Source organism: Oncorhynchus tshawytscha, linkage group LG01 (genome assembly GCF_018296145.1).
Source record: "Oncorhynchus tshawytscha isolate Ot180627B linkage group LG01, Otsh_v2.0, whole genome shotgun sequence".
Lineage (NCBI taxonomy): Eukaryota > Metazoa > Chordata > Actinopteri > Salmoniformes > Salmonidae > Oncorhynchus > Oncorhynchus tshawytscha.
The window spans coordinates 79,031,919-79,048,650 of NC_056429.1; the positions used below are offsets into that span (position 1 = coordinate 79,031,919).

The 16,732-nt window shown below is 44.4% G+C and overlaps 1 protein-coding gene across 2 annotated transcripts in view; it reads right to left on the reverse strand.

Moving 5' to 3' along the window:
• The window catches only part of abca5 (ATP-binding cassette, sub-family A (ABC1), member 5), a 96,868-nt gene that overhangs the window by 39,348 nt on the left and 40,788 nt on the right, over positions 1 to 16,732 (reverse strand). For both annotated transcript variants that reach the window (XM_042326184.1, XM_024431433.2), the window contains 8 exons: positions 11,859 to 12,047; positions 11,245 to 11,392; positions 10,904 to 11,081; positions 7,442 to 7,500; positions 6,886 to 7,172; positions 6,445 to 6,564; positions 718 to 856; positions 479 to 569 (listed from right to left, as the gene is read on the reverse strand). In XM_042326184.1, coding sequence (XP_042182118.1) covers positions 479 to 569; positions 718 to 856; positions 6,445 to 6,564; positions 6,886 to 7,172; positions 7,442 to 7,500; positions 10,904 to 11,081; positions 11,245 to 11,392; positions 11,859 to 12,047 — 1,211 coding nt within the window. The remainder of the gene's footprint in view (positions 1 to 478; positions 570 to 717; positions 857 to 6,444; positions 6,565 to 6,885; positions 7,173 to 7,441; positions 7,501 to 10,903; positions 11,082 to 11,244; positions 11,393 to 11,858; positions 12,048 to 16,732) is intronic.

Genomic DNA, 16,732 nt, shown 5'->3' on the forward strand with positions numbered 1-16,732 from the left:
TTACTGTCATCAAACAACATGATTTAGCTGTGGTATGTATGCATCAGTCTTACTGTCATCAAACAACATGATTTAGCTGTGGTATGTATGCATCAGTCTTACTGTCATCAAACAACATGATTTAGCTGTGGTATGTATGCATCAGTCTTACTGTCATCAAACAACATGATTTAGCTGTGGTATGTATGCATCAGTCTTACTGTCATCAAACAACATGATTTAGCTGTGGTATGTATGCATCAGTCTTACTGTCATCAAACAACATGATTTAGCTGTGGTATGTATGCATCAGTCTTACTGTCATCAAACAACATGATTTAGCTGTGGTATGTATGCATCAGTCTTACTGTCATCAAACAACATCATTTTTGAAGAAACAATCTGCTGGATGGCTTAAATAGGTCAAAACGCTTTAGGTTGAGATATGTTTTATAGTGTATTTTTTTGTGACATTTAGAGAGCTGTCTGCCGAAATTACCTGAGGTGGTATCCTACTCCACACTTGGTCTTGAGATATAGGGAAGAACCAACACACTTAAGTTGGCCCTGAGAGATCACAGCTTTGCGGTCTAGAAGGGAATGGGAAAATGAAAGAGAGAGAGAGAGATAAGAGAAATTGAGATGGCGAGTGAAAGACGTAAGTGTATTGAGGGATAGAGAGAACCCTGCTATAGATGAACACATTGTTAGAGATAGATAGGGAAGAGATGGGTGTACCAGCGAGTATGTCTGCCTCGTCCATGTAATGTGTGCTGAGCACCGTGACTCTGCCTGCTCTGCGACTCTTCAGCAGAGACCACACCTGGTGTCTGGAACAGGGGTCCATACCAGCAGTAGGCTCATCCAGGAGCAGGATCTAAACATATACACACATGCAAAATCTAATCACATTTTATTTGTGACATGCTTCGTAAACAACAGATGTGGACTAACAGTGAAATACTTACTCATAGGAACTTCCCAAAAATGCAGAGAGAAAGAAAATAGAGAAATAATAGAAAAGTAAAACATGTAATAATAAAAATAACAATAGATACACAATGACTAGCAATAACTTGGATATATACACTGTACAAGGGGTACAAGTACCGAGTCGATGTGCACGAGGTAATTGGGGTAAATATGTACAGTACCAGTCAGTCAAAAATTTGGACACACCTACTCCTTCAAGGGTTTTTCTTTATTTTTTACTATTTTCTACATTGTAGAATAATAGTGAAGACATCAAAACTATGAAATAACACATATGGAATCATGCAGTAACCAAAAAAATGTATTTTAGATTTTAGATTCTTCAAAGTAGCCATCATTTGCCTTGATCACAGCTTTGCACACTCTTGTCATTCTTTCAACCAGCTTCACCTGGAATGCTTTCCCAACTGTCTTGAAAGTTCCCACATATGCTGAGCACTTGTTGTCTGCTTTTCCTTCACACTGCAGTCTGACTCATCCCAAACCATCTCAGTTGGGTTGAAGTCAGGGGATAGTGGAGGCCAGGTCATCTGATACAGCACTCTATCACTCTCATTCGTCAAATAGCCCTTACACAGCCTGGAGGTGTGTTGGGTAATTGTCCTGTTGAAAAACAAATGACAGTCCTACTAAGCGCAAACCACATGGGATGGTGTATTGCTGCAGCATGCTGTGGTAGCCATGCTGGTTAAGTGTGCCTTGAATTCTAAATAAATCACCAACAGTGTCACCAGCAAAGCACCCCCACACCATCACAACACCTCCTCCATGCGTCACGGTGGGAACCACACATGCAGAGAATATCCGTTCACCTACTCTGCGTCTCACAAAGACACGGCGGTTGAAACCAAAAATCTCAAATGGATTCATTACACCAAAAGGACAGGTTTCCACCGGTCTAACGTCCATTGCTCATGTTTCTTGGCCCAAGCAAGTCTCCTATTATTGGTGTCCTTTAGTAGTGGTTTCTTCACAGGAATTCGACCATGAAAGCCTGATTTATGCATTCTCCTTTGAACAGTTGATGTTGAGATGTGTCTGTTACTTGAACTCTGAAGTATTTATTTGGACTGCAATTTCTGAGGCTAGTAACTCGAAGTAACTTATCCTCTGCAGCAGAGGTAACTCTGGGTCTTCCTTTCCTGTGGCGGTCCTCATGAGCCAGTTTCATCATAGCGCTTGATGGTTTTTGCAACTGTACTTGAAGAAACTTTAAAAGTTCTTGAAATGTTCCAGAATGACTGACCTTGAAGTAATGATGGACTGTCCTTTCTCTTTGCTTATTTGAGCTGTTCTTGTCATAATATGGACTTGATACTTTACCAAATAGGGCTATCTTCTGTATACCCACTTACCTTGAAACAACACAACTGATTGGCTCAAACACATTAAGGAAAGAAATTCCACAAATGAACTTTTAACAAGGCACACCAGTTAATTGAAATGCATCCCAGGTGACTACCTCATGAAGCTGGTTGAGAGAATGCCAAGTGTGCAGAGCTGGGGCGGCTACTTTGATTTGTTTAACTCTTTTTTGCTTAATACATGATTCCATATGTGTTATTTCATAGTATATGTTGTCACTTTTATTCTACAATGTAGAAAATAGTAAAAATAAAGAAAAACCCTGCAATGAGTAGGTGTGTCAAAACATTTCTAAGTGACCCCAAACGTTTGAACGGTAGTTTGTGTTTGTATGTGTGTATACATACAGTTGAAGTCGGAAGTTTACATATACCTTAACCAAATACATTTATACACAGTTTTTCACAATTCTTGACATTTAATCTTTGTAATATTCCCCTGTCTTAGGTCAGTTAGGATCACCACTTTATTTTAAGAACGTGAAATGTCACAATAACAGTAGAGAGAACGATTTATTTCAGCTTTTATTTCTTCTATCACCAGTGGGTCAGACGTTTACATACACTCAATTAGTATTTGGTAGCATTGCCTTTAAATTGTTTAACTTGGGTCAAATGTTTCGGGTAGCCTTCCACAAGCTTCCCACAATAAGTTGGGTGAATGTTGGCACATTTCTCATGACAGAGCTGGTGTAACTGAGTCAGGTTTGTAGGCCACCTTGCTTGCACACGCTTTTCAGTTCTGCCCACAGATTTTCTACAGGGTAGAGGTCAGGGCTTTGTAATGACCACTCCAATACCTTGACTTTGTTTTCATTAATCAATTTTGTCACAACTTTGGAAGTATGCTTGGGGTCACTGTCCATTTGGAAGACCCATTTGCAACCAAGCTTTAACTTCCTGACTGATGTCTTGAGATGTTGCTTCAATATATCCACATAATTTTCCTCCCTGATGATGCCATCTAGTTTGTGAAGTGCACCAGTCCCTCCTGCAGCAAAGCACCCCCACAACATGATGCTGCCACCCCCGTGCTTCACGGTTGGGATGGTGTTCTTCGGCTTGCAAGCCTCCCCCTTTTTCCTCCAAACATAACAATGGTCATTATGGCCAAACAGTTCTATTTTTGTTTTGTCAGACCAGAGGATATTTCTCTAAAAAGTACAATCTTTGCCCCCATGTGCAGTTGCCAACCGTAGTCTGGCTTTTTTTTTTTATGGCGGTTTTGGAGCAGTGGCTTCTTCCTGGCTGAGCAGCCTTTCAGGTTATATTGATATAGGACTCGTTGTACTCTGGATATAGATACTTTTGTACCTGTTTCCTCCAGAATCTTCACAAGGTCCTGTGCTGTTCTGGGACTGATTTGCACTTTTCGCACCAAAGTACGGCCATCTCTAGGAGACAGAACACGTCTCCTTCCTGAGCAGTATGACGGCTGCGTGGTCCCATGGTGTTTATACTTGCGTACTATTGTTTGTACAAATGAACGTTCTACCTTCAGGCGTTTGGAAATTGCTCCCAAGGATGAACCAGACTTGTGGAGGTCTACAATTTCTTTCTGAGATCTTGGCTGATTTCTTTTGATTTCCCCATTATGTCAAGCAGAGGCACTAAGTTTGAAGGTAGGCCTTGAAATACATCCACAGGTACACCTCCAATTGACTCAAATGATGCCAATCAGAAGCTTCTAAAGCCATGACACACACACACGCACGCACGCACACGCATGTTCAAAGGTTGTGTCCTTGTTTTTGAAAGAAAAGCACATATCTTGTCCATTAAAATAACATAAAATTGATCAGAAATGCAGTGTAGACATTGTTAATGTTGTAAATGACTATTGTAGTTGGAAATGGCTGAAATTGCAAAAGGGTTTTCTAATGATCAATTAGCCTTTTAAAATGAGAAACTTGGATTAGCTAACACAACGTGCCTTTGGAACACGGTGATGGTTGCTGATAATGGGCTTCTGTACACCTATGTAGATATTCCATTAAAATAATCAGCTGTTTCCAGCTACCATAGCCATTTACAATATTAACAATGTCTACACCGTGTTTCTGATCAATTTGATGTTATTTTAACAGATGTTTTTCTTTAAAAAACAAGGACATTTCTAAGTGACACCAAACTTTTATGATCTACCCCCTAAATGTTATATTGTTTTAATGAACTATTTATCAGTCTTATGGCTCGGTGGTAAAAGCTGTTCAGGCTCCTGTTGGTTCCAGAATTGGTGCATCGGTACCGCTCGCAGTGCGGTAGCAGAGAGACAGACAGAGAACGAGAGACAGACAGACAGACAGAGAGCGAGACAGAGACAGAGAGCGAGAGACAGACAGACATACAGCGAGAGACAGACAGACATACAGCGAGAGACAGACAGACATAGAGTGAGAGACAGACAGACAGACAGACAGAGAGCGAGAGACAGACAGACAGAGAGCGAGAGACAGACAGAGAGCGAGACAGACAGACATACAGCGAGAGACAGACAGACATAGAGTGAGAGACAGACAGACAGAGAGCGAGAGACAGACAGAGAGCGAGACAGACAGACAGAGAGCGAGACACAGACAGACAGAGAGCGAGACACAGACAGAAAGAGAGAGAGAGACAGAGAGCGAGAGACAGAGAGACAGAGAGCAAGAGACAGACAGAGAGCGAGAGACAGACAGAAAGAGAGAGACAGACAGAAAGAGCGAGAGACATACAGACAGAGAGAGAGACAGACAGAGAGAGAGACAGACATAGAGCGAGAGACAGACATAGAGCGAGAGACACAGACAGAGAGCGAGACAGACAGACATACAGCGAGAAACAGACAGACAGAGCGAGAGACAGACAGACAGAGCGAGAGACAGACAGACAGACAGAGAGCGAGAGACAGACAGACAGAGAGCGAGAGACAGACAGACAGAGAGCGAGAGACAGACAGACAGAGAGCGAGAGACAGACAGAGAGCGAGAGACAGACAGAGAGCGAGAGACAGACAGACAGACAGAGAGCGAGAGACAGACAGACAGAGAGCGAGAGACAGACAGACAGACAGAGAGCGAGAGACAGACAGACAGAGAGCGAGAGACAGACAGACAGAGAGCGAGAGACAGACAGAGAGCGAGAGACAGACAGACAGAGAGCGAGAGACAGACAGACAGACAGACAGAGAGCGAGAGACAGACAGACAGAGAGCGAGCGACAGACAGACAGAGAGCGAGAGACAGACAGCGAGCGTGAGACAGACAGACAGACAGACAGAGAGTGAGACACAGACAGACAGAGAGCGAGACAGACAGACAGAGAGCGAGAGACAGAGAGCGAGAGACAGAGAGCGAGAGACAGAGAGAGAGACAGACAGACAGACAGACAGACAGACAGACAGACAGACAGAGAGCGAGACAGACAGACAGACAGAGAGAGACAGACAGACAGACCGAGAGACAGACAGACAGACAGACCGAGAGACAGACAGACAGACAGCGAGAGACAGACAGACAGCGAGAGACAGACAGCGAGAGCGAGAGACAGACAGACAGAGAGCGAGAGACAGACAGACAGAGAGCGAGAGACAGACAGACAGACAGACAGAGAGCGAGAGACAGACAGACAGAGAGCGAGCGACAGACAGACAGACAGCGAGCGAGAGACAGACAGACAGACAGAGAGTGAGACACAGACAGACAGAGAGCGAGACAGACAGACAGAGAGCGAGACAGACAGACAGAGAGAGACAGACAGACAGAGAGCGAGAGACAGAGAGCGAGAGACAGAGAGCGAGAGAGCGAGACAGACAGACAGACAGAGAGCGAGACAGACAGACAGACAGACAGAGAGAGAGAGACAGACAGACAGACCGAGAGACAGACAGACAGACAGACCGAGAGACAGACAGACAGACAGCGAGAGACAGACAGACAGCGAGAGACAGACAGCGAGAGCGAGAGACAGACAGACAGAGAGCGAGAGACAGACAGACAGAGAGCGAGAGACAGACAGACAGCAAGAGACAGACGGCGAGAGACAGACAGACAGCGAGAGACAGAAAGACAGACAGACAGAAGGCCATTTCTGTTGTGTTGTGAGGGTGGATGATCAAGGATCCAGCTACCTTGGGGTCTCCCAGGATGGCTATGCCCACAGACAATTTCCTCTTCTGGCCTCCACTCAGGTTCTTAGCCTGGGCGTCCATGATCTTCTCCAGGTCTAGATCCTTCAGCACCTTGGACACCTAACAGACAGATCCAACACACAGGAGGGAGGGAGAGAAAAGGATGTGATCCCAAACATGACTCAATATTATCCATCTTGTGAGTTGAAGCTGAATTCAGAAATACAGAAGCAACATAAGAGGCCTGCCAGTTACCAACCAGCCATGCTAGAGTGACCGAGTGATCATATATGATGCATTTTACATTTACATTTGACTATTTTAGCAGACGATCTTATCCAGAGCGATTTGAAACAGCATTCAGTATCACAACATCTCAAGTAAATCCTTATTTAAAATAGCCGCTATCAGTATCTGTACTGGTAATAAAAATTCCCTCACCTCATTGTCAATGTCAGAGGGCAGAATCCCTTTAATGGCAGCAAATATCCTCAGGTGCTCTTCTACAGTGAGCACGTCAAAGATGATGTTGAACTGAGGGCAGATGCCCACCAGCTGCCTCATCTCTGCCCCCTCAGCGATCTCTGCCACAGGGGAGCCATAGATGGAGGCGTGGCCGTCAGTCGGAGGACAGATCCCACACAGGATGTTCATCAGAGTGGACTTCCCTGCTCCGCTGTGGCCCAGGAGGGCTGTGATCTGACCTTCATAGATGTCAAAGGTCAAGCCTGGATAGAAGGGAAGGGGGCGGGACATGAAGACATTAGGGTCTACGAAGAGCCTCATATGGGGTGGTTTCGTGGACACAGATTAAGCCTAATCATGGTCATGGACGAGGATAAACAGAGAAAGGTAAGACAACGTCAGTATCTGTTAAGGAAGTTCGGAACTCTGCCGATTTCCAATTTGTCTGTTAGATACGGCAACTAGAAAAGAGGCTCCACACAGACATAGACACCAGAGTGACAAGAGAAATACTTAGAGGAATGAGCCTCACCCCTCAGAGCTTCCACGATGCTGTCCTTCTCTTTGTACACCTTGCGGATGTTGTTAATGCTGCCAGGGTGGGGAGACAGAGAAGAGGGTAAACAACAGGTTTCAATCTGGCACTCATTCTTTCTGGATCAAAGCTAATGGAAGTTTGCAGGCTGTAATCAGACCAAGCTAGTAGGTTCCTATCAGGTGCTCATCCATATCGATACAGCTCGGCTGAGATTATCGTTTCAACTGGTAACTCTAAAAGCCTGTATTTCTGTCCTGGAAAGTCAATAATGGGACCAGGTTTCTCTATAATGTAAGAGGATATCAGCCTGATCCAGAGCTGTCGAGCTGAGGCAGCCACAGAGTCTATTTTCAAAGCCACTTGTTACAGAGAGACACAAGTGTCCTCTTCCAGCCATGGACAGGAGCATTATGATAAGAAGATCTGCACCAAAACATTTCTTATCATGCACCATCAGAACTGATGTCAATGGAAAGTTGCTGATTCACACTATAGGGCCGGCCGAAACCTTACAGTGTTCCCTTCACATTGTCCTTTACAGCATGGTTCAAGCAACTATGAAGGTAAAGTCAGTAGCCTTGTCCGAGTGTGAGGCAGCTTCATGTACAACCACACCAGTGGCGGCCAGTGTCGTTTAAGATGAGGGAGGACAATTCTTTTTTTTAATGAGCATGGCCTTATTTCTATTGCAGCATATTGGATGATTGTCATTCATATTCCATTCACCCAGTTCAATGTAACAGCAATATGGTTAGGCTACTAATAAGATAACTAAGATATTGACGAGGTTACAACCTCAATCTCATTTCCCTGACAGGTAGTAGTAGGTGAACAGTTCAGAGGTCTATTTCTTGCTTTAGAAAACACAATTAGTTTAGTCAGCATTGAGGAGACAACAATAAATAATAAATAAAAGTATAATCAGCATAAAAGTGAATTATTTATATAAATAGTGAATAAGAGTGGACCAAGTCCCGAGCCCTGGGGCACACCATTACAGACAGACAATTTAGCATACATGAGCACATCAAATTGAGTGCACCGAGTTCTATCAGACAGATAGTTAGCAAACCATGCAACTACATGCTCGGAAAGACCTATGCTCGATAATCTCTGCCTCAGTACAGCATGATCAATTGTATCAAAAGCCTTAGAGAGATCAATAAAAAGTGAGATAGTGCTGTTTTTTTGTCAAGGGCTTCAGTGATATCATTTAAAACCTTCATGGCTGCTGTAATTGTGATATGCTTCTACTTGAAGCCCGATTGGTGCATTGATAAAAGTTCATTTTTATATACTATTTTAGCTGATCAGTAACAAGGGTTTCTAGTATTTTTGCTAGGGGTGACAGCTTTGAGATTGGCCTATAATAGAGTTGGATCTCCCAGTTTTAAAAGTTGTAGGACAAATGCTGATTTCCAGATCCTTGGAATTTCATTACATGCCAGGGTTATATTGAACAGATATATTAGTGGTTCAGCTATGAAATCAACTGCCAGTTTTAAAAAGCAGGGATTAAGAAGATCAGGACCTGCAGGATTTCTCTGATCTAAGGATGTCAGGGCTTTATGTACCTCCTGCACTGAGAATGGCAAAAAGCTAAACGTTTGACCAGCTCTCACCGGTTCATCCACACAGGGCTGTATAGAGACAGAAGATACTAAATCAAACAGCCTATCAGATGACACAAAGTTCATTGAAACAATTCAGCATTTCAGTTTCGTCATGAAGAGCAACAGAGTCCTTCAATAAACATGAAGGTAATTCATTAACAGTACTGTTACCAGACAGACTTAATAGCCCTCCAAAACTTCCTAGGGTCATTCAGGTTATTAGTAGTAACAGACATAAAATATTCAGACTTGGCCTTCCTGAAAAGAGAAGAACACTTGCTTCATAGCTGTGAAAAAAGAAGCCAATCAGCATAAGAACATGATTTCTTTGCTTTAGCCCAGGCTAGATTACGTTAGTGAATAATACAAAACAGCTCAGAAGAAAACCATAGATTATCCCTCCCTTTAACTCTGAACCTGTGGAATGGGGCATGTTTTTTACTATTTGGAAAAAACAATCATGAAAGAATTTCCAGGCAGTTTCCACATCAGGAAAAAGCTCAATCTTGCTCCAGTCAAAATAAAACAAATCATGAAAGAAAGCCTGCTCATTAAAACTCTTAAAGTTTCTCATCAAATCAAATCATATTTTGTTTGTCACATGCGCCGAATACAACAGGTGTATTAAGTACATAAGTGTACTTACAAGCCCTTATCACTTATTGTTCTTAAAACTGCATTTTTGGTTAAAAAAAAAAAAGTACAAAAATAGAAAAAAGTAACAAATAATTAAAGAGCAGCAGTAAAAGAACAATAGTGAGGCTGTATACAGGGGTACCGGTAAAGAGTCAATGTGTGGGGGCACCAGTTAGTGGAGGTAATATGTACATGTAGGTAGAGTTAAAGTGACTATGCATAGATTATAGACAGAGTAGCAGCAGCATAAAAGAGAGGTCTGGGTAGCCATTTGATTAGCAGTTCGGGAGTCTTATGGCTTGGGGTTAGAAGCTGTTAAGAAGCCTTTTGGACCTAGACTTGGCACTCTGGTACCGATTGCCGTGCGATAGCAGAGAGAACAGTCTATGACTAGGGTGGCTGGAGTCTTTGACAATTTTTAGGACCTTCCTCTGACACTGCCTGGTGATGTACTGGGCCGTACGCACTACCCTAAGTAGTGCCTTGCGGTCGGAGGCCGAGCAGTTGCCATACCAGCTCTCAACCTGCTCCACTACAGCCCCGTCAATGAGAATGGGGGCGTGGTCGGTCCTCGTTTTCCTGTAGTCCAGAAATCAGCTCCTTGGTCTTTTGTCTCACATTGAGGGGGAGGTTGTTGTCCTGGCACCATCGTTGTCGGTGATCAGGCCTACCACAGTTGTGCTATCGGCAAACTTGATGATGGTGTTGGAGTTGTGCCTGGCCATGCAGTCATGAGTGAACAGGGAGTACAGGAGGAGACTGAGCACACACCCGAGGGGCCCCTGTGTTGAGGATCAGCGTGGCGGATGTTTTGTTACCTACCCTTACCATCTGGGGGCGGCCCGTCAGGAAGTCCAGGATCCAGTTGCAGAGGGAGGTGTTTAGTCCCAGGGTCAAGGGCTTGTAAGTAAGCATTTCACTTTAAGGTCTACACCTGTTGTATTGGCGAATATGACAAATAACATTTGATTTGATAATATTTAGTATAGTTTTATCTAAAAAAACATAACTTTAATGTTTTACCATTTTTGTTCTTATGAAATTCACTGAGGATGGTCAACCCCTTCCTCCTCTGAGGAGCGTCCACTGAACTACACCCATTGGACAGGACGCATCAAGCAACTATGGTGGATGTATAACCAGGCCAGCCCAGTGCAGCTTGGCTTAGATCAGTAGTGTGGAAAGGGTATAAAGGGGAGGCTCTTACCGGATGGCCTCTTTCCCCCTGAATTCCGGAGAGACGGGCTCCACAGACTCATTCACTCCTGTGGCCCCGTTCACCTCCGTCTCGTACGCAGAGCTCACCTCGACGTAGCGCTTACTGCGCCTGGACCAATAGGATGGCTTCATGAAGTATACCAGGGAGCGCCGCATGCCAAACTCACCTGCACAAAGGACACAGGAATACGGAAGGCCATTTGAGATAAATAGACAGGTCACTGTTTAAAAAAATGTACTCAATTTTAAGACCAAACTGTATGAGTAAAGGTTGAATGAAATCAATACTTCCTTGATGTGTTGAGAAGAGAGGAGAAGTCAAAACAGTACCTGGTAGGACCTGGTCCAGGTAGACAGCCAGCAGCAGGTAGAGTATACAGTCCAGGACGAGCATGAGAAGGGGGGCGTATAGGGGATGGGGGCCGTTGGCCAGGGTAGCGAACACAGCTCCGTCCCCCTGGGCCTCAAGGTACACCACCTAGACTCACAGAGAATAGAACAGAATGGCTTTATTACATGGGGGGTGGTCTCCGTAAACATTGCACACTGTCTTGGACAACCTTGACAATAAAATGTTGGGCAATTCCATGGTAACAGGCTGATGCTGTGAGTCCGGTTTTTCATTTTAAAATGTATGTCAAACAAAAAACAATGATTGCAAAGTTAAACAAACAATACAGCTTTATGCACAAGAATAACTTAATTTCCACAGAACATTTTACAAAAACACATTTACTTGAACAGATTTGCAGATGCAAAGTTTGGTAACAGAATGATGGTTTGTGCTGTTTGTTCTGTGATTCTGTTACTAAACTTTGCACTGTATCACCACAGAAAATGTGTGCTTCTATTGTCCAAGTCCAGGTAGTCGCTCCCTGTTTTGGTCTGTTTAATCCCATTTGGTGCTTAATGAACACGACACGGGCGTTGACTGTGTTGGTTACCTGGGCAATGCCGATGGAGAATGCACTGGGGGACAGCAGACAAAGAACCCAGACCAGCGGCTGGGGGAAGTCCTTCATCAGGACAGTGAACAGGGACAGGCAGCCGAACACCACAGTCAGCATTGAGCCCACCGTACTGGCAAATTTAGGCTTCTTAAACAGAGGGGTCAGCATGAAGGAGAAGAAGATCTGGGGAAGGATAAAATACAAGAGTTTAAAGAGGTAGTTCACTGAGGTTTGAAAATCAGATGGAACATTCTAGGTAAGTAGAAAATAACCTACACTTTAAAAAAGTGAACAATCCCTTTGTTATGGCCTGTCACAACCAATGCGAGTCAACCAAATGCAGTGTCAAATCTATTGGTAGAGGGGAGTTAAAAGCTAACATCATCCTATGGTAACTGGAATTAAGAAGTCAATTTCAGGTCAAATCCGTGACACACATGGCACATTGAATAGAAATCTTGGCCTTAAAACATTTTCAGACATCTTTCCTCTGACACGCACATAAAAGCATCTACTAAATATAAATAAACTCAGCGAAAAAAGAATTGTCCCTTTATCATGACCCTATCTTTCAAAGATAATTAATTAAAATCCAAATAACTTCACAGATCTTCATTGTAAAGGGTTTAAACACTGTTTCCCATGCTTGTTCAATGAATCATAAACAATTAATGAACATGCACCTGTGGAACGGTCGTTAAGACACTAACAGCTTCCAGATGGTAGGCAATTAAGGTCACAGTTATGAAAACTTAGGACACTAGGGAAGCCTTTCTATTGACCCTGAAAAACACCAAAAGAAAGATGCCCAGGGTCCCTGCTTATCTGCGTGAACGTGCCTTAGGCATGCTGCAAGAGGACATGAGGACTGCAGATGTGGCCAGGGCAATAAATTGCAATGTCCGTACTCGCAGTGGCAGATCACGTGTAACAACACCTACACAGGATCGGTACATCATTGTAGGCCTGTTGTATGGCAGGTCCTCACCAGACATCACCGGCAACAACGTCGCCTATGGGCACAAACCCATCGTCGCTGGACCAGAAAGGACTGGCAACAAGTGCTCTTCACTGACGAGTCGTGGTTTTGTCTCACCAGGGGTGATGGTTGAATTTGCGATTGTTGTTGAAGGAATGAGCGTTACACCGAGGCCTGTACTCTGGAGCGGGATGGATTTGGGGGCGGAGGGTCCATCATGGTCTGGGGCGGTGTGTCACAGCATCATTGGACTGAGCTTGTTGTCATTGCAGGCAATCTCAACGCTGTGCGTTACAGGGAAGACATCCTCCTCCCTCATGTGGTACCCTTCCTGCAGGCTCATCCTGACATGACCCTCCAGCATGACAATGCCACCAGCCATACTGTTCGGTCTGTGCGTGATTTCCTGCAAGACAGGAATGTCAGTGTTCTGCCATGGCCAGCGAAGAGCCCGGATCTCAATCCCATTGAGCACGTCTGGGACCTGTTGGATCAGAGGGTGAGGGCTAGTGTCATTCCCCCCATAAATGTCCGGGAACTTGCAGGTGCCTTGGTAGAAGAGTGGGGTAACATCTCACAGCAAGAACTGGCAAATCTGGTGTAGTCCATGAGGAGGAGATGCACTGCAGTACTTAATGCAGCTGGTGGCCACACCATACACTGACTGTTACTTCTCTGCCTCTCCCCTTTGTTCAGGGACACAATATTCAATTTATGTTAGTCACATGTCTGTGGCACTTGTTCAATCTTGTTATGTTCATACAAATATCTACACATGTTAAAATGCTGAAAATAAACACAGTTGACAGTGAGAGGACGTTTCTTTTTTTATACCCCTAGGTGAAAATGTCCAAATTGGACCCAAAGTGTCAATATTTTGTGTGGCCACCATCATTTTCCAGCACTTCCTTAACCCTCTTGGGCATGGAGTTCACCAGAGTTTCACAGGTTGCCACTGTAGTCCTCTTCCACTCCTCCATGACGACATCACGGAGCTGGTGGATGTTAGAGACCTTGCACTCCTCCACCTTCCGTTTGAGGATCCCCCACAGATGCTCAATAGAATTTAGGTCTGGAGACATGCTTGGCCAGTCCATCACCTTTATCCTCAGCTTCTTTAGCAAGGCAGTGAGGCAGTGGTCGTTTGGAGGTGTGTTTGGGGTCGTTATCATGTTGGAACACTGCCCTGCGGCCCAGTCTCCCCGAAGGGAGGGGATCATGCTCTGCTTCAGTATGTCACAGTACATGTTGGCATTCATGGTTCCCTCAATGAACTGTAGCTCCCCAGTGCCGGCAGCACTCATGCAGCCCCAGACCATGACACTCCCACCACCATGCTTGACTGTAGGCAAGACACACTTGTCTTTGTACTCCTCACCTGGTTGCCGCCACACATGCTTGACACCATCTGAACCAAATAAGTTTATCTTGGTCTCATCAGACCACAGGACATGATTCCAGTAATCCATGTTGTTAGTCTGCTTGTCTTCAGCAAACTGTTTGCGGGCTTTCTTGTGCATCATCTTTAGAAGAGGCTTCCTTCTGGGACGACAGCCATGCAGACCAATTTGATGCAGTGTACGGCGTATGGTCTGAGCACTGACAGGCTGACCCCCCACCCCTTCAACCTCTGCAGCAATGCTGGCAGCACTCATACGTCTATTTCCCAAAGACAACCTCTGGATATGACGCTGAGCATGTGCACTCAACTTCTTTGGTCGACCATGGCGAGGCCTGTTCTGAGTGGAACCTGTCCAGTTAAACCGCTGTATCGTCTTGGCCACCGTGCTGCAACTCAGTTTCAGGGTCTTGGCAATCTTCTTATAGCCCAGACCATCTTTATGTAGAGCAACAATTCTTTTTTCAGATCCTCAGAGAGTTCTTTGCCATGAGGTGCCATGTTGTTTTTTAACTCATCAATCTACACACAATACCCCAATAACAACAAAGCAAAAACATGTTTAGAAATGATACCAATTTATTAAAAATAAAGAACTGAAATAATTAAGAATTCAGACCCTTTACTCAGTACTTTGTTGAAGCGCCATTGGCAGCGATTACAGCCTCAAGTCTTCTTGGCTAAGATGCCACCAGCTTGGCACACACCTGTATTTGGGGAGTTTCTCCCATTCTTCTCTGCAGATCCTCTCAAGCTCTGTCAGGTTGGATGGGGAGGGTTGCTGCACAGCTATTTTCAGGTCTCCCCAGAAATGTTAGATTAGGATGAAGTCCGGGCTCTGGCTGGGCCACTCAAGGACATTGAGACTTGTCCTGAAGTCACTCCTGCGTTGTCTTCGCTGTGTGCTTAGGGTTGTTGTCCTTTTGGAAGGTGAACCTTCACCTCAGTCTGAGGTTCGGAGAGCTCTGTAGCAGGTTTTCATCAAGGACATCTTTGTACTTTGCTCTGTTCATCTTTCCCTAGATCCCCTAGTCTAGTCTCCCAGTCCCTGCCTCTGAAAAACATCCCCACAGCATGATACTGCCACCACCGTGCTTCACCGTAGGGATGGTGCCAGGTTTCCTCTACACGTGACGCTTGGCATACAGGCCAAAGAGTTAAATCTTGGTTTCATCAGACCAGAGAATCTTGCTTCTCAGAGTCTTTAAGTGCCTTTTGGCAAACTCCAAGAGGCATGTCTTGTACTTTTATTGAGGAGTGGCATCCATCTAGTCACTCTACCATAAAGGCCTGATTAGTGGAGTGCTGCAAAAATGGTTGTCCTTCTAGAACAGGGTTGGGCAATTCCAGTCCTGATTGGTGTCACAGTTTTGCCCCAGCCCTAGCTAACACACCTGACTCCAATAATCACCTAATCATGATCTTCAGTTTAGAAGGATATTTGATTAATCAGCTGTGTTTGCTAGGGATGGAGAAAAAATGTGACACCAATCAGGCCCTCGAGGACTGGAGTTGCCCACCCCACTTCTAGAAGGTTCTCCCATCTCCACAGAGGGACTACGGAGTTCTGTCAGATTGACCATTGGGTTCTTGGTCACCTCCACGACCAAGGCCCTTCTCCCGACTGCTCAGTTTGGCCGGGCAGCCAGCTCTAGGAAGAGTCTGGGTGGTTCCAAACTTCTTCCATTTAAGAATGATGGAGGCCACTGTGTTCTTGGGGACCCTCAATGCTGCATAAATGAATTGATACCCTTCCCCAGATCTGTTCCTCAACAGAATCCTGTCTCAGAGCTCTACGGACAATTCCAAACCCCATGGCTTGTTTTTTTCTCTGACATGCACTGTCAACAGTGGGACCTTATATAGACAGGTGTGCCTTTCCAAATCATGTCCAGTCAATTGAAATTTACCACAGGTAGACTCCAATCAAGCTGTACAAACATCTCAAGGATGATCAATGGAAACAAGAAGCACCAGTGTTCAATTTCAAGTCTCATAGCAAAGGGTCTGAACTCTTATGTAAATAAGGTATTTCTGTTTTTAATACACACACACACTAAAGTTTGGACACATCTACTTGTTGCAGGACTTCTTTCTGTATTTTTATAATAGTGAATACATCAAAACTATGAAATAACACATATGGAATCATTTAGTAAGAAATGTTAAACATATGTCAAATATATTTTATATTTGAGATTCTTCAAAGTAGCCACCCTTTGCCTTGACAGCAGCTTTGCACACTCTTGGCATTCTCTCAACTCAGGTAGTCACGGGGAATGCATTTCAAATAACAGGTGTGCCATGTTAAAAGTTCATTTGTGGAATTTCCTTCCTTCTTAATGCGTTTGAGACAATCAGTTGTGTTGTGACAAGGTAGGGGTGATATGTAGAAGATAGGGCTACTTGGTAAAAGACCAAGTCCATATTATGGCAAGAACAGCTCAAATAAGCAAAGAGAAACAACAGTCCATCATTACTTTAAGACAT